Source organism: Seriola aureovittata, chromosome 2, assembly GCF_021018895.1.
Source record: "Seriola aureovittata isolate HTS-2021-v1 ecotype China chromosome 2, ASM2101889v1, whole genome shotgun sequence".
In the NCBI taxonomy this organism is placed as follows: domain Eukaryota; kingdom Metazoa; phylum Chordata; class Actinopteri; order Carangiformes; family Carangidae; genus Seriola; species Seriola aureovittata.
The window spans coordinates 21,628,416-21,651,029 of NC_079365.1; the positions used below are offsets into that span (position 1 = coordinate 21,628,416).

Here is a 22,614-nt window from a genome sequence, read left to right on the forward strand (position 1 = left end):
CATTGTGTGTGTGTGTGTGTGTGTGTGTGTGTGTGTGTGTGTGTGTGTGTGTGTGTGTTCACGCGTCGGTGCATTTTAACACTTAGTTGTTTTCAATCAGCGTTTTTGAGTTTTTGTAACATAAAATACTGAATGAAGGCAAATTCACATAAAAATAAACTGTTCGTAACAGAACTTTCAGAGGCAAAAATAGAAGTTGTTATGAATATTGTTGAAATCGTACCTCTTTAGTTTTATCCATTGCCTTTAAAATGGCAATATTCAGGCTCTCCAGAGCTGAAAGGACATTGATATACTCCCCCAGGTGCTGAGAAAAGTAATCTAACAGGAAATAAGAAACAAGCTGTCAGTACCGTTGCAATGTCATAACAATCAAAAGTTTACACCGATCAGCCACATCATTAGTGTATTTTGACTCCTTAAAGCCGGAGACAAACTCTTACATGTTGCCATGACAGATACCAATTAAAAGACGACCACAGCAAGGACAGTGAGGATATCTTAGCAATGGGTAAAAATATCCATGTTTAGTTTTGTAAACAAGTCGAGTTGGAAGCGTTGGATCTTCACATGGTTGTGCATCAATAACACTCACTGCTTACCATGTCATGAAACTGACAGTGTTTTAATCACTTCGTGTTATAACATTAGCCCATTCATACCTGTAACCATAAAGATTAATTTGATACCAGATAAAGCCAAATGACACAAAGGAACTCCCACACACTAATATTTTATGTTGCAAATGATGGCATCCACAAACCTGGGAACATGAAAAATGATTTAGGTAACTTTTTAAATAAATCACAGGAAGAGACTGTGTAGGGAAACAATGATCCAAGGTTAATGGACCTGCAGCACCTTCTATACTTACTTCTATTCAAATTAGACTGAAGTTACCAGAGTGAATCTCTCACTATCACAAAGCAATGAACTAAGTTTGAAATGAGAGCAACATTCTGTGGTGGAGAACAGTCAACTTCTCTTGACGTCAGATGGAAAAAGATGCCATTCCCATTCAATAAATTATGTAGAAGTTACATTCTGGGTACTACTGGTATTTACAGGTCTCTGCCCTATTTCTCTTCACTTTATTCAGGCCATCTGACACACACATGCATTTCTAAGATGATAAAAAAAAAATATGGGTCAATAGATCCTGCCAGATTCTTTTCTTTTCATATTTACAGATTAAAATCAGTGCTGCAGGTGGAGGGTGATGGTGTAGGTTACAGTGTAAACACTTTTTTTGCCAAATAAATTCTAAAAAATAGAGATGATTGAATGGAATAGTTGGAGCACTTGCTTTCTATGGAGAGTTTAATGAGTAGACTGATACCACTCTCATGCCTGTGCAGAAAATATCAAGCTACCACCAGCAGCTGGTTAGCTTAGCTTAGCACAAAGATGAGGAAACAGCTGCGTAGCTCTGTCCAAAGGTGACAACCAGTGCCTCTAAATCTCACTAAGATATCATATTGGTCCATTGTTTATTTACTCAAAACAAAGACTGTTTCCAGTCTTTATGCTGAGCTAAGATAACCACCACCTGGCTATAACTTCATCTTTGACAGACAGATAAGGGAGTGATATCAATCTTCTCATCTACCTCTCAGCAAGAAAGCAAACGTGTATTGCTTTAATGTTATCCATGCTACTTATCACACAAAATATGGACCCACAGATAAAGACAACAAACACTGATGTTGGTGAATTTCTAAGACAGGAATTTTATATAAATTAATGCACCGTGACACATTAAATCAGAGGAAGCACTCTCCCACCAACCTGATAGCTTGTCAGTGTCCAGATTACTGCAGGGCAGAGCACAAGAGGAGATTAATTGGCAAAATGTTGAGAAAGTTAATTAAAGAAATTCAAAGTTGTGCTGCTCCTAATTTCTGCTTGAGAGATAGGCTGGTAGTGACTCTGAGCTGTGTATATTATAGCATTAGCCCAAGGAAGAAACAAACATAAACACAGATTCAAGTGTTTAAATCTTACAAATAAAAAAAAAGCTGACACATTTTCTCTGCATAGAAAATGTGTTTTCGTGCACTTGCTTGAAGAAAATTTCTGGCAAAACATGAATGTTAATGTAGTTACTCTAAAAATTGAAATCAATACTTCTTTGTTTAAAAGTCATGGCAAAAATGATAACAGTGAAGGCTAAACTGTTCTGAGTACCACAGTTTGATGAAAGCAGAACCATTAGTAAATTAAAAGTTTCCCTGTTGCTCTAATGGCATTTACAGATAATTTTCACTGTCAGGTGCAGATCATATGCGAAGCTGGTTAATGGCTTGTGTTGAGAAGAAACAGCATCTGTGGGCAACAACAAATAATGTCCTTTTTTCAGTTGCTGTTGTAAATGTTCATTTTGATAGCGACAATATGTTGAGACATTTACCACAACAATGACCAAAGAGATGATTCTTTTCCCTCTTACTATCAGTTGAGAGAGAAAATTCTCTGTGCTATGTAACATATTCCACAAAGCCCGTGCAGGTTTGGGAAATACTTTTCTTCCACCACTGCTATCATACAATTAACAGAACAATAAAGGCCTTTAATTAGACATCAGAGCTCAGTTCATGCCAACTGCCTCAAGGTTTGGAGTGTGGTCAGAGAGGTCTGTGAGGGCTACTGTGTCACGTGAGTGCCAGTCCAAGCCTAACAGCCTGTCCAAAAGCAATTTATCACACGGTGATGGAAGAACTGGCAACACATCAGAAAATAAATGCAGAGTTGTTCCTGCAGCCAAACACTACTCTCACTCTAATTGGTTAGGTGCAACAACGTACAAAGTCAATTTAAAAACTTCAGTACATCTCTGTGCGTGTGTGTGTGTGTGTGTACATGGGTTTTGGTATGGTCCACCAGTCACGGTGAATCACAGTGTATTCACTATATTATCTTAGCTGATACATATGGTTTGAATGCCAAATTATAAAGTCTGGCCTCCAGTGTTGGTACAACATAAACAAGTGTGGTAAAAGGATACAAATTGTCTTATGAATACAAATCCCTAATCTTACAAAGGCAATAAAGTAAGCTGGCTTTAGAAAAAGGATGAAACCATTACAACCATTTTTAAAAAACGCAACAGTGAAGAAATAGTCTTTTCCTGCGTGGCTGCAGTGAGTTAAACCTTCTCTGCAGACCAGTGATTTCAGCAGCTGCCCTGAGGCTGATTTCTTCGACTGAAATTTTAGAGGAGTAGATTCTGAAGTGTCTGGTGTGTAATTCACAGTACTTTATGTCCAAAGGAAGGGGGTAAACATTAATTCAGCCTGGTTGAGAGGAACACATTAACTGGACCTTTAAGCTCAAAACACTTGTTCAGATTCTTTTGTGTGCCTTTCTGAGTGTAAAAAGCACAGGTTGAACACTGGTGTGAAGCACTTGTGGAAAAACAAAAACAAACAAACCATTAGTCATTGTGCAGCCTGATGGATTAAAGAGCTCATTTCAAATAATAAAACTCACTTATTTTGTCGGCCATCTATGGAGTAGAAAAGCTCCTGTAGCTCCTCTGTAGTCAGGATCCCATCCGCAAAGTAAGCATTGAACTCTTCAAATGACAGCTTGCCATCATCTGAAACACAGAGGAAGTGTTTGGCCTACATTATTACAGAGGAACAATAACAACCTAGTGTGTGTCACCAATTATGAGATCATAAAGTCCCAATAATCATCCCAGGAGCACAATGAAAGCATCTCATGAGGATTGTTTTCAGGAATTCCCTTGTATGAGATTACAACATGTATTAATGAATAATATCTTCAGACACACTTCTTTGCCTAAACCTCATTGGTCATTATTTTGATGGCACAAGTCCCAGACCAGGCTCAAATTGAGTCTTATGGATACAGAATATTGCTGACGCTTGTATGTGCTTCATGCTAAGCAAATTAACATCTTTATATTATTATTGTATTAGCCATAATTTAAGCACATTAATTTGAAAATGACTAAATGACTAAAAATACAAATGACTAAAATATCTGAGATTCCATTTATCCGCTTAATAGCATCTTACACAACACATGTAGCCATCAACAACATGCTTCAGCTAATGATACTCTAGAAACTCCATTCCCTGTAATCTGAATCCACCATATCATTAGTTTCTTGTGTCTATACCCCCTTTTTTCTATCTCTGGTGTGACAGCACACTAATCTTACAAGCCGATGGGAACCATCTTGGTGCAAATTAGTTCTTTGGTTTCATCTGTTTCCTCTCTACCTTGTTCTTCTTTCCATTCTACTCTTGCTCTGGAGAACAGGCGACACATTTATATTAGTTGTTTTGTCCACCCAACAGTACAAAACCCAAATATTTCCAATTAACAATGGTTTCAAGGTCCCATATTGTACATAGTGAGATTTTCATGTCATTTTCGATTATAAAGGAGGTGTAGTTTCTGTACTAATACTGTGAACCTATCTAAGCGCTCAGTCCACAGAGAAATGCACACAGCCCGTATTCAGAAACTGAGCCTTAAAACGAGCCATCGGGACTTCTGTAACTTTGTGATGTCACAACAAAGCAGTCACGGCTCTCAGCCATGACCCAAGCCCACCCGCAACCACCTCAGAGCCTCTCTTCTTATTGGCTCACAGACCTATTTTTACTAGAGCCCCAGAGAGAAGCCTGAGAGACGAGATGTAAAACTACATTGAGATGGCTTTTGGTATTTGAAAACCACAAATATATCTTCTTATAGATAAACACCTCAAATAAAACACTGGAAAAGTGTAAAATATGGGATCTATAAAACATAGCAAAGGAAGCAAATTCTCAATTTGATGAACTGGAATCAGTTTAAACAATTAATCATCAGCATTGTTCCTAATTAACTGTCTGCCAAATTGAATAATTATTTCAGCACAAACTTAGTATTGGTGGCAGGTACTCAAAAACAAACGTCATGTTTTAATGTTGAATGTTATTTGTAGGCTACTGTGTGTATAAGCCAATGAAAACCTCGAAGAAAATAGCTCCGCAGCAAATATAGTCTACAAAATACAACTGTAAAATGGACAAAACTATACTTTCAGCAGTTCAGAAATTTTTCTCCTACTTCTCAGACTGGTTAACTGCGAGCACAGCTTGTTGTGACAGACAATACAGAGAAAAATCAATAGAAGAAGATAAATAGCACAGTTGTCATCTGTGAAGAAGTGCTCCTTCGTGAGCCTACCATCAGTCCGTCTACTGGCACAGACCACACAGATCAGTCAGCAGCGGGACTGCCAGAGGGAAACTGTGAGATGTTTTAACCCTCCTCAGAATCCAGACTAACAGATAGATTGGTATCTATGGAGAACCTTTCTGAGCCACAACAGACACTCAGGCAGTCAGCAGTATATTGGAAGGAGTTGGTTACTCAGTCAGTTTATGTGACCGAAGGAGAGACCAAATGATTAGAGATAAATGAGAATGACCGTCCAGTATTTGTTGCATCAGGCAAACAACAACAGACTGGTTTTGTCATAGAGGCTCAGACAGCTCCTGAAATGAACAAAAACAATCCAGTCATGTCATTACTGCATCCATACAGGAACTACCACCTCTTTTTTTTTTTTTTTTGGCTCTGGCTTTTAAACCTTTTGAGTCCAGGATGACTTTTGGCTTCATAAACCCATCGAGCAAGCTGCCCAAACAATGACCCTGTCTGCAACATGACAAGGTAAAAATGAGAACAGTTTAATATATGCCATGGAGTTCCAGTTGGCTGACTCAGCATGAAAACTCAAGGGCGAGCTTGGAGACCATCTGTTCAGCTGGAGCCTCTTTGACACTGCTCGTCGTTACCTCTGACCAGAATGTGTAATAGGACTATTCTGGTCAGAGACGATGCCTGGCCCTCACTACCTTGGCCTACTTTCTTTCTCAGACAGTCTTCTAATCCTCTTCTCATTCTCTATATGCTTCTTCCTCCTCTGCTTAAAGAGCAAAACCAAACTGATAACAAGACTTAAAACATCTTTTCTGATTAAAGAAAAATGTGTTTCCAGTCTTTGCCTCTCTTTAAAATACAAAAGAATTGTAACATCATACAAATAGTTAAAGGAGACAAATCTGTGTTATTCCTATACCTCAGAGCAAAAAATGTGCATGTTGGAGCCGAGACTGATCTGTCCCGGGGAAAGACTTTTTCAGGAAACCACATTCATGCATCATTATCACACTTTAGCAATAATCTTTAAACCTTTCATGATTAGTTTTACTTATATTTTGATGCCATCTGTAGTTGTGCATCCAAGCCTTCAGATCCCTCCACACATCTTTGTCCCTTCTCACTGTGTTGTGTTGAATCAATGTGTTTGGAAATCTTCCTATATTTGGAGTGCCAAACCAGACAAGCAGCAGTTATACTCAGAAGTGACACTCTAGATAATGTGTTTGATGGACTAATGATAAGCACTGGCAGTCTCTTCTATTCACTTTGACAGTTCTGGGTTAAACGTCTTCTTCTTCATGAAAGAGGGATGACCGCAACAAACACACACAAGCCTGGGCCTGATTTACTTCTTCTATTATTACAGTGATTTATAATGAAGACAAAAGATTTCAAGCTGCTTGTTAGATGGCTAATAAGTTGTTTTTATTACTCTGTACATTTTGAGGATTGCGTTTTCTTTGACTTTGAGTGACCTTTGAATTTCTGATTCCCCATTTTTATCCACTTTCAAATGTGAGCCTTGATTGATTACTGTTTACACACAAAACAAGTTGTTTTCACGAATGAATAAATGCAAACCCGGTCTAGGAGCAGCTTAATTGCCATCTGCAGTGAGTGCAAAAACGACATAAGTTAAAAAAGTTGGAGGGTCGGCTTGGGTTGAGTTGTAGAGGTGAACAGATGCCTGTGTCCCATGGTCCAGCACTACTCTGAACTATCACTTTTCGCCCTGTGTTAGGAGACACCAAAGTCTAAATCTTGAACATGCAGATCTATGTACTAAGATTAAAGCCTTGCAGATATGAATTGGGTTTGTTTCCACATATGAATGTGCCCTAACACAACTTTGGAAATATGTGACTGCATGTGATTTTATATCTGATTCCATTTATGCAAATCCACAATAGATCACTTTAACTACAGTAGAAGTTTTTAAACTTACCTAACACGTCTACTAAGCATTATATTTGGTGGAAAAAAGGGCAAAAGTTGCAAGTGTATATGTTTGTCATGCACACTTTAAATGCCAAACATCAATCGTGCTGTTAATCTCCCACAGGCCCTTCAGGGATGTTGGTGACAGATGGCATCAGGAAATTGAAAATGCAAAGTCAGATGAGGGGGATTATGTGTTTGTTATCTTAAGACTTGTGCCTGTTGGTTTTCTTCTTAACTCCAATTTATGCATCCTCACTTCCATCATTTAGATCTGTTTTTATGACTTGAGGGGCCATCACTGCTCAGTCGAGTGTCATTCTGAAGTGACGTTCATCATCTATGATGCGTTACACAGCTGTGTTATTTATCACTGCGTTTATATATTACAGTGGTTGTACTGTTCTGCACTGACAACAACTCGTCTTACAGCAGAGTTTCTCAACTTTGCTGTGTTGTTATACCTAAAACTTTTGGCATTTCCTGACCCAAATTTGCTGTGAGTTATAATCTAAACAGTTCATAGACTCCCTATTTCCCTTACAGTTTGCATATGCTCAAATAACATGATATACTGTTACTACTTACAACTGCATTTCCCTAAAATTTGTCACTACATTTATTTTCTTATCTTGTCATGTCCCTCTGTGTTGTTTTATTAAAGACTGGTTGCACTAAAATGCCACTGGCTGCAGTATCCAGTTGTTAAACAGATTCCCAACACAAACGCCAACTGATGCCTTCAAATTAATAAATCACTCATGCATGGCCAGTGACATATAAGGAACACTGAGGTCTCTGAGTAGATCATCCATTCCAAAAACACATTTACATAACATACACATTTAGTCCTATATTATGAACATGACTTATGAGGCACTCTTCTCATGTTTCCAGTTAATGTCAATGTAATGTGATTTTACAGCAGCTTTTTCTGGAAGATTTTCAGACAACAAAACAACAAGCTTCCTGGTGAATAACGTGATCATAAAAACGAATCACACTCTGCATAAAAAAAATGTTGTTGACCTGGTTTTAAAGGAAACAGAAGCTCTTTGAAACAAACAAAATACCTGCCACATTACTTAAAATTAGACATAAAATCTTCTCCTTTTCTTATAACTTTTCATTGATATTTTTCACGTTTTATAATGATGTTTTTATAAGAAAATATTTCTGTTCACAAAGCTACAAAAGGCTCAAATGCTACATGTCTGGTGATTTCTAAGATCAAGAAAAGAAAAAAAAAAACTAAAGTATTACACTTTAGTGACAAGTCATAAGAAGTATGGACATTATGAGACACATATCCAAACTAGACCCATTTATCACTGCAATTTGTCTGTACAGCTGTTTCATTTGAAAACAATAAATCACCAGCATGTTGAAAACAGATGTGGCAGAAAATATTCACAGCACACCTGAGTAAAAAGGGACCAGCTAACCGTCTAATATTGCCAACATAAATTGAACCAAAAATCTACACAGTTAAACCATTCATATGGCATATTTCCATTATTACAGCAAGAAAGAAGCTATAAATCACACTGTAGGTTGAGTCAAAAGCAATATGCGTAGATTGCTCTCTAATACTGAGCCAGAAAAATCAGGAATTTCAAGGCGAGAAAAATGTTTCCAAAGAAAGAGTGAGGCTGGAGAAGTGTTGCCGATTCTCCCCCGCACCAGGAAAAATACAGCTTGTACCTAGCCTTTTCTCCTTTACAGTAAAAAGTCAGAATAGCCTAAACAAAGAGAGTATCAGAGTAAACAAGAACCAAATGAGCAAGTGAGGGGAGTCCTGTAAAGTAGGGCACAAAGTAGGCCGGATTCTTATCTCTCAAAAGGTTAGTCCCATTGCAGCCTCTCCTAAGTGGTTTATAAATTCCCATAAATGCATCACAGCTCGCAATACTAAGAGAGTCGAGTCTTGTTTCTTCATAGTAAACTCCTATGCAAAACTGTATACTCAAACCTTTTCCGATTGTGGTATTCTTAGTATCAATGCTCTACTTGGGATGTGTTCCACCAGACCATCTGTGAGATAAGCTGTCTTTCTGCTTCCATCCCAATTTAAGCCTGTATGCTGCATTTAGACCACATACAACTACTGCTTCTCCATTTTCAAACTCACTAATGATCTGAAGCCGACTGGTCTTTTCCTGCATGTTGGAGCGGATGTCAGGCAAGAAGGTTCATTAAAAGCTGAAGAGACGAAGAGGAAATTATCTATATCAAAACATTTGGATAAGGAAGACTTCATCTTTCCACCAAAATGTGAAATTTTGTCTCGTATTGATTTTTATAAAGACAGCAGTTGTGTTTTGTACCTAAACCTGAAGCTGCTGCACATAGAAATTTCAAACAAGAGTGCTGATCTGTGACCATTCCGCCAATTAAGTTGTGTCACAGTTGGGGTTCTGTAAGATGGCTAATTATCAGCAAGATTTCATGCACACTGGTGAGAGTGAGTTTTAAACCATTAAAAGAAGGATATGCTTGCAGTACAAAAACTTCAGGGACATGAACATGTGCTGTTTCTTTTCTTTAATCAGCTCAAGGTTCTTTTTTTCTACCATTTTCCAAAGCTTTCCAACACATTACATGATATTTTTGAGCAAGTTTGCTCAGCTCTCATGGAGATGGGTCCATTGACTTGCAAACACAATAGCTCAAAGACCATGTAATACAGTTAAAAACTATAGAAAAAGCTAGTGTATAAATCTTGTTTTGCTGTAGGACTTAAATCCAGCTTGAAGCAGTATTTTTGCCATCTAACAAATGTGGACAAATGTAAATCCAATATTCTCTTTCTTTTCTGCTCTGGCCTCTACAAACTCCCAAAAATATCTGTCTCTATAGCTGCTGAGTAGTCCACTGGAAGACACTGAAATGCTCGGCAGAGCAGAGGGGAATGGGGTAGAGTGATGGTTATTTGTAGGCTCCTCACTACTTAGACGTAGTCATATGACCCATTTTAATATAAAAATATTGATTAGTGAAGCTTATGCCAGCAGAGGTAAGACGTCCTATGGCTGCTGGAAATGAATAAAAGCTACTTAGTCTGCATGTTAACAAACCCACTACTCATACTAGATGTTACATTATTCAGTGAAACGTATGCTTAGAAAATTATTAGTTATTATTATTAGTTTCAGATATATTTTAATACTAGTTTATTATTCACCCCATTCTGCTGCGGAAGATCTCATCTTTAGTTTGTTGATATTATGTATTCAATCTAATCCCTGTGGCATTTATTACTGAAAATTAAAGAGCAGTGGATGGAGCACAGTATATTTTATTTGTGTGCACCCCCTCCTTCTCCACAGCTGGTTCAGTGATGACAGTCATCTGAGCTCATTATAATAAAAACAGTGAATATATTTGGTTGGAAGCCGTAGAACTATTCATCACAAACAAGACTTGTCATAGTGAAGGTTAAGAGCTGTTGAGAAGTAATTGCTGTATGGATATATACTGATTACAGCCCCTGTAAAAGGGACAATGTCCCTGTAATGTGTAATTTTTCCTGATTTGCTTTGGCACCTTATTTCATCTTAATTAGACAGAAATAAATATCTTTTTGGGCAGGACATTCTTAGTCATAGTACCAGCAGAAGAAAGGAGGGTATTATTACAGCAAAGATCTTTCAAATCTCATATGTAGTGGGAAAGAAATATTACTTTCATAAATATGTGATGAGTCTGGCAGATTTTGCATATGGGACAATCAACAGGGCGATGACAAGATAATGGAATGGGTCTGTGTGAGACACTACCCCCCCCCCCCCAAGATTACTATTTTTCCACTTTTAAAATCTGTGCAATTCAATACTGATGGCTACATATGTTGTATTTTGAAGTGAATTGTTGTGGTATAAACAACAAACTAAAACCAAACCAGCAACAAAATTAAGCCGACGGTTATTATTGTTGTAAAATTAATTCTCTCCTCCAACCCCATTCAAATGTTCTGTGTTTGCTTTCACGTTTGCTTTACTGACAAGCATCTGTTTGAGATTTGAGATTTTTCTCTTGGTCTGCTGAGACCACTTCCTCTTTCTCTGCTCAGCTGTCGTGGTTGCTCTTGGTTTAGTTTGTGTTGGTGGAGTTGTGCTCGTCTGGACCCCAAAGGTTATAAAAGCTGGAAATCTCTGTGGGGTAAATAAACGTTTCTGTGAGCCAGTTTCAGTGTCATGTTTTCACGCTTCATTTCATTTTCATTCATTTTTTGTTTGTTTTGACAAAAGTAATGCAACAGATGAATCAGACAAACGTGGGATTATTTTGTGCCATTACAGCATGATAATTTTAAAAGCAGAAAAACAGTCTAAAACATCTGAAACTAGAATTGCCGCCTCACGGTTGAATGCCTCCACCAACCAGCCAAGTTGAAGGAAATATGATCACAATCTCCCCTTCCTTATTTACAACGTTGTGTAACGGCCAGAAGTGTTTTGCAAAACATTATGTCGTCATAGTGAAATTGACCTTTTGGATATAAGATGTCATCACTTCATTATTTTATCCTATTAGACAGTAGTGTTAAATTGTGTTAGCATATAAATTTGTGAGTTATTGCCAAAATTCTAATCAGTTCATCCTTAAGTCCTCTCTTCTTAGTCTTAAGTGAATGTTAGTGCCAAATTTGAAGAAATTCCCTCAAGGTGTTACTGAGATATACCTTGCCCATGAATGAGACAGACAGACGTACAACTGGAAAACATAATGCCTCTGGCGCTGGCTGTCGCAGGTGTGGAGGTATATCAGGGACGAATAGTATTAGTCCATGATGCAACAAAATCACACATCCATACACACACAAGAGGTGGCTCTTCACTTTCAGAATGTTTTCAGATTTACCATAATCCAACAGGACACACTGTAAACCAACAGCTGCGTGGAACAAGTGTTGCCGCATTTCCTGGGATTGGTTCAAAGTTGCAAAAGACAAGACAATCACTTAAGTAAAATTAGATGAGACAGCTTGAAGGAAAGTTGGTAGAAAAAAAAAGTAATTTCATCCCAGTACAACTCCCAGAATGCATTTCATATTACAGAACTATGATATATAAAAGCCTGATATCAAGGGGTTATTGAGACAAACGGTAATTACAACAAATTCTGTTTGAGTCTATGTGCTTCCAAGGTTTGATCACCAAAGCTTACAAACATGTAGTATCTATGAGGGCCTTACACACTGTGCAATAACAGTCATCTTACAGGCTCACTGCACAAGACAGTTTAATAAAATCTTTTTTTTCAATCTTTTTGAAGGACGTTAGATTTTGCAATGAATGCCTGGATTGCCTGGATATCGTAACTGCTCTATTCAGAAGTAGCACCTACCATAGGTATATGCAATCCACAATGTAATGTATGCAGAGTGGTAAACTACATGTTGCTGTTGGCCACTGTATTCTGTGTCATTGCATACCGTATTCTGATTGGTTCGTTTGTAGACATGCAGTAGTCACACTGTCAGCATTTGTTTCTACATTTCATTTTTACTGTCAGAACTTTGAAAGAGACTGTAGGACTGTCCGTCTCTCACAAATTACAACTTACATCGGCCTAAAATTGCATAGTCCATAGAGGTCTCTCTTACCTATAATACTTACCTACTTTAAGGTAACACCCCACCCCCCAATCCACCCACTGCCAGAAAAAAAAATAACTTGGCTCAGCCCGTGTCAATATGACTCACATTAATTTGTAAACAGCACCCAGTCAACTGTTTCGACACTGACAGAGAGGTGCTTCATTTTGTGTGACACGCTCTTCCACTCATGGCTATAAGCCAGGATCTTAGCATCATTTTAATTGGGCGGAGAAACTTGTTGGACCATGAACAGGAAAGGAGCTTCACTCTAAGAGTCATTCATGCAAGTCCCTCGTTTCTCCGCCCAGATTGTCTCAGGAATAATAACAAGTGAAAGAATGTGGGGAAACAACAAGCATGCATTGTGACAAATTATTCATCACAGGACATGTTATGTACTGTTCACTCACCGTTTTTGTCTGCTCGGCGGAAAATCTGAAAAAAAAAAACAAAAACAAAAGAAAGAGGGCAGAGGAGATGGTTATTACCTCTAGCCAAGCATCAATAAAGGGATTCTTGCAATAAGCAGGTGCAGATTATAAAGCATCATGGCAGTTTGTCAAAAATACAATAGGATGTTTGACGTCTGCTTTACAAGGTTCATTTGTTCTGCTGCACTGAACAGAATAGTCATACGAACAAGGACACTGACAAAGGCTGTTATACTCTGAATGTGTGACTCATGTTAGGTCAATTTGAAAACAGGTTTATCCTTCTGAGGTAAATAGTAATTTCAGAATCAGTTTAAGGCCAAACAGTTATTATCTTAAAGGTTCCTTAGTCACTATATCTGCTCAAGTGGAAAAATGTCTTTAAAACCATATTCAGCTCGCACAGACAAACTGCACTAATACAATGTGCAGCGTGTGACGTGGATGTGCAAATGAATTAAACATTTGTTGATTATACTGTATAGTTTAATACGTAAGAGCAGTTGTTGCCCAGGTAACAAATAATGAGGATCCAAACAAACAGGAGAGCAATAGCCACAAGCTGAGGCTCATCAGTGGTGCCCAAAGGAATGTGGAGCCAGCAGATCTCCCAGGGCACTAACAGAGCGGTGGTGTATTCAAAAGATCAGCTCCGAGCATCAGTCACTAATGCTGCTGCTGCTGCTCTCGGCATCTGATGCAGCTAAGTGCATTGACTGGCCAGTGGCTACAAAAAGATCTAGTCCATGTTTCACCCACAAGTGATTTAGTGGGCCATTTTCACTGCAAACATTTTATTGTGTCATAGAAGAATGAGCACAGGTGCAATTAATAACATTAAGGATGATTGAATCAAAGTTCTAGGGTCATGCATTTATGTGTGCTAGCTAATTGATTGGTACATTTTAAATTAAACAGAGACACCATTAGTGTTATTAATTACACATGTGCTTTTACTGTTATGACAAGTCAAAATCTCAGCAGCTGCAAACTACAGTGCTGTATTGCTACTTTAATACCCAAATGGTATTTGATTTAAGCTGATATATGAACTGTTAGATAATAATAATATTAATGTACTTAGTCTTTTGCTGTCGTTCTTTGACACATGTATACAGGCAACATTGAACAATCATATCGTTCTGGCTCCTTTCATTCTATTCCCACTGGGATTTCTGTTACTCAATGTTGGTTTATGATTAGCATGAGAGACTGTGATGCCAAAGTCAGTTGTTTGTTAAAATAGCAACTATGATGAGGATGTTTCTGAATGAATGAGGGATACATGGTCACTTAATAAAAACAAAACTATCACCTCAAAAGCTATCACAACACTCACTTGCTACAAATGCAAATAAATAGCCTCACAAACTTGTTTCACATGGAACAGGTACATTTTACATATGCAGTTGTGCATAGTGTAGAGATGTGACATACCAGAATCTTGGTACTTGGTACCAATAATACTGAAGTTCTTCGATACCAAATTCAATAAAATGGCAAAAGACAGACATCAGAGACTACTGCCCACACAGTGTGCTACCACACACGCACATGTGAAGCAGTAGTTTAAACTGGCTAACAAGGTGAGAGACCCATGGTCTGAAAATATTCATTTTAAAAGTCAGCGTTATATTTTAACAGACTGAACGGTGATGACTGTAGCCTGCTAATTTTGTGAGCACCTAGCTCTCCTCATTAGCTATCGCTACGTTAGCCTCTACAAGCTAACCTTAGCCTTTGTGAACGTTGTGTGGAGCTGAATTCTGTGTACAGAAGCGGATGTCTGTCTTTAAGCTGGTAAGATAATTTTGAGGCGTTTCGTCCTGTGGCACCATTTGCATATTGGCCTTTCGTCTATAACTTGTCCCTTCTGATCCGCTCAAACACAAAATATCTCCTTACACTAGTCATAGCGTTATTTTTTCCCCACAAGTCGCCACCGACCTGTTGCTGCACCTGCATTTGCTGCTGTCATTAGTATCTTCGACCTCATGCACAGCTGCTGTTGGACTTTTACCTTATCTTCCCGCTGCAGTTCATGGGTTTTCGCTGTAGCTTATGAATTTTGAACGTTTCTTTATGGCAGGCATGTTCAAAGTCCGGCCCGGGGGCCAATTGCGGCCCGTGTTCAAATTTTCACCGGCCTACAGCCTCTGTCATATAATCAATAATATGCGGCCCGCCAGCACTGTTGACCACAGTATAAAATACACGCGTACAAAAAAAGCTATTTTACATTTCACCAGAAGATGGCAGTAGACCTGTGGCCGCCGTGACCCTTGTGTGATCCTTTCAGCCCAGCCCATTTCTGACATGGCGACTGTAACTAAAAAAAAGAAAAGTTGACAGCGAGGGCCGCCGCTTCCAGGACAAGTGGAAATTGGAGTATTTTTTCGCTGAATTACGAAGCAGTCGGCACCAACAGCTCCCTCTTGTCAACTTCTACCGCCAGCTGGATGAAGGCAGGTTCCAAGAGATTCGAACATTTGCTAAGAAAATGCTGAGCTTGTTTGGCTCGACATACTTGTGCAAGAAGACATTCTCGGTTATGAACATTAACAAGAGCCGCGCGAGGACGAGACTAAGTGACTCTCACCTGCGTGACGTCTTGCGCATCAAAACCACTGTTTTTGAGCCAGACCTGGACTAGGCCTACATACTGCAGTCGAGATCTCAGTATCACCCTTCACATTAGTGCAGGCAAGATATGTGTTTAGTCCTCTGAGGTGAATAAATTGTAAAATCTCAGTGAATTGATTTTTTTGTGATGATCAAAACCAAAGTTTTGAATATGCACGGACCACTGTTTTGAATTTAGAAGTTTACAGTGAGCATTTAATAGTGAATAATACGTAATGTTTCAAATGAACCTAGATATGTTTCATCTTCCCAAAAGTTTTTTTTCCAGACAGACCTTTTCTTCATTTTATGTGGTCTTCAAATATGAAAGGCAGAGTGATTTTGGCAAAAACTTGAAAATGAAAAAAAAATTAAGTATGCCATTTGCAATAACAAATTTCATAAAATAGTTCATTTGTATTAAATGTTAATGGTTCAAAGAATGTCAGGCTGAATGGTCGGCCCCCACACATTTTCACCTTACCAAATCTGGCCCTCTTTGCAAAAAGTTTGGACACCCCTGAGTTACACAGTGGACCTTTTAAGGCAATCTGCAGTAACTTATTTCTGCCCCATTAACCCCATTACCATTCTGTTCAAAAGAATGCATTTTATTAAGCGTTGCTGTATATTGGGTAAACTTTAAATAAAGGGCTGATTTGTTTTAGCATTTGTAAGTCTCCTTGAATTTGAATTCATATATATGTATTAGGTGAACCTGGATGAAACTAATGCAGTATAATGGAACAGGCCTTTCAGTAAATCCTCCTTCATGAGAATTATAATGTTCAGTATTTCCTGAATGTGTTTGAAAAGTGTTGGTTTATTTTAATGGTCAGTGTAGAGGCTGTAATTGTGGTAATGTTTAAGTGTACTGAGAAGTGTTCCTAATAGTTTGTCAAGTCTAATTCCTATAAATGGGATGGACAAAAAATTAGGAACACCTCTCAGTATAGGGTTAGTTTATATACAGTGGTGGCCAAAAGTCTGAGACCACTTTCCCATGTAGCCTCACATATTGCTTTCAAAATAAGTCTCAAAAAGGTAACAGGTAAGGTATATCATAAAGGTTCTTACAAGCTATTCTAGTCTATATGGGGATATAGTGGTATAGCTTTATTGCAGATCAACTTCTGTTAGGACATGTACATGTGTGCATACATGTCTTGCTATGGTTGTGGGGAAATCTGGGTTTGAAACAATCTGTGAGGTTATTTTGGCCAGTTGTGACAGCTTCAAAAGGCTTTTTGAGGGACACCTGCAGTGATTGAGGTCAGTGTCAGGATGAGTCTCAACAGCATGAATGAAACTGGAAGTAACGTCCTTTGTGCAGAGTGAAACGTGAGGAGTGAAGTACACGCACCAAGCACAGGAATTTCCTTGTTAATGAATTATTTATTTGTATATACAGTCTATGTTCTATTTACCAATTTGTAGCATGATACACACACCCCACTCCAATAGGTGGCGCCTTGCATCTTTAACACTGGTTGATGAGCTTCCAGTAATAACACAGAAGAGGAAGATGAAGCTACACTCCAGCGATGCTACTTGCTGTAACAAGCCATTGCAAGCCATTACTTCAATACTTTTAATGTTATGCTCTACCGGGGCAATCGTCCGTAATTGTGTCATCAGTTCAGCTCTTTCTTGTTCAACTTTCTGCACGACATAAAAATATGTTCAAATGAGCGCAGCGCAGTCACCTGCTTCTTACAGTGTGTTTTGTCTGTATGCTGATCAGGCTGCGCGGACTCCGTGACGGGATTGGTCGAAGCAGAGAGGAAGAGCCTCCAACTCCACGGCCGGTTTCTCCTATTGGTCCGACAATGATCCTGAGTCCTCACCACAGCTGTAGTCATTCAAGCATTCAGAGGAAAAGAGCTTAAGAACCCGGCCAGCACATCATTAGTGGCGGCTGACATGATAGGCAGCGCGCCTCTTTATCGCCTTTGTCAACGTGTGTGTAATTTGTGATTTGGTTTGAGATGCTGGTAGTGATTGTTGGGGACTGGGTTAGTTTTAAAATTGTGATTGTGCATCACACCCTTAGAAAAAGACTGTTGGACACATTAGGAACAGGGGTGCTGCTTGTGTTTTGGGGTTGGTTAGAATCGCACAGTTGGGCTCTTTATTGGCTTCTGTTCCCCTACTTTAGTTATCCTCTCACCTTGTTTGTATTTTTGTTTCCTTATTTAGCATCTGGGTTATGCAATAAATTTGATTTACGAATAACACCTGGTTTTATGTTGCTTCCCTTTTCCCCTAGCTGTGTCGTAACATAAAGACTGCCAACATATGCTGACTGGGTGGACAATACACCATGATTTCTTTGTATATAGAAACCAACGTGGCAGCAACTGAAACCTGGCTCTGTGAGCAGTCCACGATCAGTAAGTGAAATACTCGGTGAGTAAAATTTCCCGGGCTGTTATGTCTTCTTTGCTTGCAGAAATCAACTGCCTGGTACTGAATGTGAGTCCCACAGCGTCTGGAGTCTGGAGTTTAGAAAATAAATCTAATAAACAGAATCTGAATTTTAAACATTTAACTATCTGTGTGGAAATGCAATTACACAAATTACAAACTTTTTCTTAAAGGTGCATATTGACAAAACGCTCCTACATCTGACAAAAATGATAGATTAAAAATGAATGTTACCTGTAGAACAACAATATACTGGCCTTATACTGATGCTTGTCATACTGAAATATCACATATTTCTCCTAATGCTAACTGCCAGTCATCTGCATTTGTTCCTGTGAGGAAAAAATAAGGAAACATGCTGGACCTTTCTGCTGAAGTCTGACTTTCCTCTGTCCATCTCTTCTGGTGTGTAGGACTGTAATACTGCAGTTGTGCCCATCGACACACATGACAAATCTGATGGTTGTCACACTGAAAGTTACCTTGACTGATCCAATAGCACGTTTCTATCAATAGATTTGTCATGTGTGTCGATGAGCATAATTGCCATAAGCCACGACACCCTAACCCCCACCCCCCACTCCACCTATGCTACCAATGACAGTCACTGTATGAAAGGGTGGTGCTTCAAAGCAGAAGGTAATAAACTTGTCTGACACGAATCAGCTGAAATCAGTAAAAGAATGACAACTGTGCAAATGAGTGACTATCCCTGGGAAAGCCATTTGTTGCCTGATGTGAATAAGACACAAGGCCACAATATGGCTTATGGTTGACCATAGTACAGAGTGTGAGTCAGGCGCTGGCAGCTATGAGAACAGGAGCTGCCTTCTGGTCAACAGAGGAAAATTCCAGTCTGTCATAGCCTGGGTTTTACTCGGTTTATAAGGAACTTTATTGTCCACAAAATGGAAACGGTTCTTGGCTTCATACTGCATAAATTCTGAGATCTAAGGATGAGGCAGGATCTGAGGACAACAGACTACACAGGGTAACTGCACAAATGATCTGACAAGTTTTAAATAGTTCCCAGTGTAACCATAATGACACTTATCTGCAGTGAAAATAAAGATCAGAGCTCCCACAATGCTTATTACACTGTAAACATCTACTGAATTGTTAATGCACACACAACTTAAGTACAGTGGACAAAGCTGAAGTAGTTTGAAGTGGCTCTTGTAAATCAAATAGGTGTTTACAATGGACAGTTTGGGTGACAGTTTTAATGATCACCTTTGTTCTCATGTGGTTCAGATAATTGGACTAAACTGGGGAAAGTATGCTCCATTATAAATCACTGTCAAAATAAGAGAATGGGGAAACCACCATGCACAAAGGTGTTCCAAGAAGTTAACACTTGCAAGGTGAAAACTGAATCTGAAACAAGAATAACTGCATATATCACTTGGTTTAACCTATGCCCTACAATTTAAATTTCAGAAGTTACAAATTTAACACCGTATTTCTTAAATCAGCATTTTCAGTTTCATAGGACCACGACAAATTCAAATTTTCAACAGTTCACATGTGACACTATAATTTGTTTTAAACATCTCCTGCATGCAGCACAGTTATCAACCAGTGCCACAGGAATAAATCTACCTTTTTTTTTTTTTTTTTTTTTTTTTACAAAGATGCTGTGCTATGAAAATAAAATTTAAACAAAAATGTGATATCTTTTATCGATTCTACCCCCCCCCCCCACCCCACCCCCCCCCACCCCCCAGTCTGTTGTTTCCATTGTCAGGCAGCGGTCAGGACTGACATGCTCGTCATTTTTGACCTACAGGTTAATAATAGCAGCCAAACCTGCCCCTCACTTTCATTTTCCTTAGGTCAACAAGCTCAAAGTCTGCACTTCTACCCTTTGCCTGTCAACCCCTGTCTCTCTACAACTTCAATCCTGACTAATAACAAGAGCCAGGTCATTTCAAACCACTTCACAACACACTCGTTGCTGCTTTTCTGATTCACCGGTCTAGACTTGGAGGTGACTGTAAAGCTGCAAATTGCTCTCTGCGTGATTCAGTTAAATTAAAAAATATTTTTTTTAATAATAGCATGATGGCAGGACATCATGAACCCTCCTTATTGTTTTATACATGAATCTGAAAATAATTTTCTGTCTACTTTAAGTGCCTGCTTATTGTACAGTAAATCTCCTTAATTCCTTCTCAGTCAGTAGTCTTTTCTTATCCCTCCTTTGGAACCATTACCCATCTAAGCAGTGTTGAATCCAGGTACAATACTGTTAAACCTGTTTGTTTGGCTCTGTCTTTGGGCTCACCAGTGTCAGTAGACGATAATGCATCATTTACAGCAAGCCCAGAAAAGGTCATACCTGCTTCCCAGAGCGCTGCTGTTCTGATGTCATGGTGGCAGGTGTTAAGACGGTGGGTTCTCTCAGGCTCTGCTGACACACTGTTTTGTTTTGCTTTTTAGATTTCCAACAAAGAGGAAACCAGAGCTACTGATCATATTTTGTTGAGCATATTCTACGTGTCATATTTTTCATTTGTTTTCTTGGATATTGACTGAAATTTTTCCTGTTTTTCTTAATGTATCTTTTTTCTTTGTTTCCATACATGTCTTTTTTTTCTCCAGTTCAAGATCAGCAAAAGATGAAGATCAGGAGAGGGAGGACAGGGATGAGAGAGAGAGAGAGAAAGGACAAAAAACAGAAAGTGTTGAAGATCAAGTAAGCCTCAGAAACCAACCACTGGATACACAAAACAAAGACAATAAAAAAGCAGCCAACAATGCGGATGATAAAACCGCCTCTTACAATCATCACCGGCATCATTGATTGTCCCTGGCCTTTGAACAGGACATTTTTTCAGGCACGGCTTTGTCTCTTACCCTTGGAATCTGGGTTGTAAGATGTACAATCTCTACATCTTACTCAATCATCACCATGTAGAATGATTCAGTATAGACCTGCTACTGATGTACTGATATTCCTGTCACAGTGGACATCTGTGTGTCGATGTACAGCTGGTAATTGGTCTTATTCTTTCAAATAAACGCTTTTACATTAGTTAACATCTCCATTCTACTTAGTTGTGTGTGTGTGTGTGTGTGTGTGTGTGTGTGTGTGTGTGTGTGTGTGTGTGTTTTATCACCAGAACACTATTGAAAATCAATGTGTACCCCTGCAATAATAAAGTTCATTCACTGGCATTATCTCTGAAAAATCAATCACCATTGATCTACTTTACAACATTGTCTCCAGGCACACAAAATATTCATGCTTGTTTTTAGGTTTAGCATCTGACCAGCTGACTTTATACAGCCAACTTAGCACTGTGGGAAATGCCATAGCAGCACAAGACAGTTCTCTATACCTGCCTTAAAATGCAGAACTAGATTTCTCAAGTCAAAATCTGTCAGCGGTCCCAGTGGAATAATTGGGCAACCTACAGGCAAGAATGTGATTTCCAATGTCTGAAAAATGTCTGGTCATCACCGAACCCGAGTGGAAAGACAAAAAGGAGAATGAATGTGGTAAAATGAGACAATGATCAGACAAGTGTGGTAATCAAAACTAAGACAGCATGCCCTTGACTGGCCTAAGAGCATTTATTATTTCTCAACACCATTATCTCCTACGCAGGCTGCTTTAGACAATTCAAACATGATCATGTTTCTGAGCAGGGAACCATCAAGCAGAGTGTTCCTGTTAGTCTGCCTCCGCTCTGACAACACAAAAATTCAAGGTTGAGGACTAATTGCAGAGGCACTCTGGTGCTGTAATCCGCTCAGGGACAGCGTGTGCACCAATAAAGTGACATTTCTGCAAAATGCGAGTAATGTGTCCTTATTTAGACGAGGCTGTCTGTGCACTACATTAGTGTCACAGTAGATGGAAAGCTGTCAGTTAGTGAGAGCTCAGATTTGGACACATCATTGGCCTACTAACCCAAGACAAGACAGTATGTGATGGATGGATAATTACCCTGTTGATGGATGGGCTCTGCTGCAGTGTTGTAGGTTAATAAGTCAGCGGGTGTTAGTGGTTTAATCCAATTGGGGTAGATGCATGTTTGTGTGTAATTATATGTATGTGTGTGTGTGTCTGAGAGATAAAGAGAGAAGTCAAGCACTCGAACACAGCACTAAAAAAATCAAAATTCATTGTAATAAAAAAAAACTAAAACATGTCACAACCCTAAAGCAACTAAATATCCTTCAATTGATTTGATAATATTTTGATAAAAGATTTTTATGTGTATTTGTTTCAAGTGCTCTTGTGTGTGTTTGTGTGTGTGTGCGCGCGCGCGTGTGTGCCCAACAAAAAGAGGAGACCCCCCCAGCAGCCCCTAAAACTGTCTGACTGTGAGAGCTTAATTTATCATGCAGAGGAAGCAGCTGCAGTGCCTCCTACTTTGCTCTGACACACACACA

At 39.0% G+C, this 22,614-nt stretch overlaps 1 protein-coding gene across 1 annotated transcript in view; it reads right to left on the reverse strand.

Annotated features, from left to right (window-relative positions):
* necab3 (N-terminal EF-hand calcium binding protein 3) overlaps nucleotides 1–22,614 on the reverse strand; it is a 40,442-nt gene that overhangs the window by 17,157 nt on the left and 671 nt on the right. Inside the window, exons 2-5 of the mRNA XM_056364639.1 lie at nucleotides 13,141–13,165; nucleotides 3,490–3,598; nucleotides 1,789–1,814; nucleotides 224–321 (exon numbers count right to left, since the gene is read on the reverse strand). Of these exons, the coding sequence (XP_056220614.1) occupies nucleotides 224–321; nucleotides 1,789–1,814; nucleotides 3,490–3,598; nucleotides 13,141–13,165 (258 nt within the window). The remainder of the gene's footprint in view (nucleotides 1–223; nucleotides 322–1,788; nucleotides 1,815–3,489; nucleotides 3,599–13,140; nucleotides 13,166–22,614) is intronic.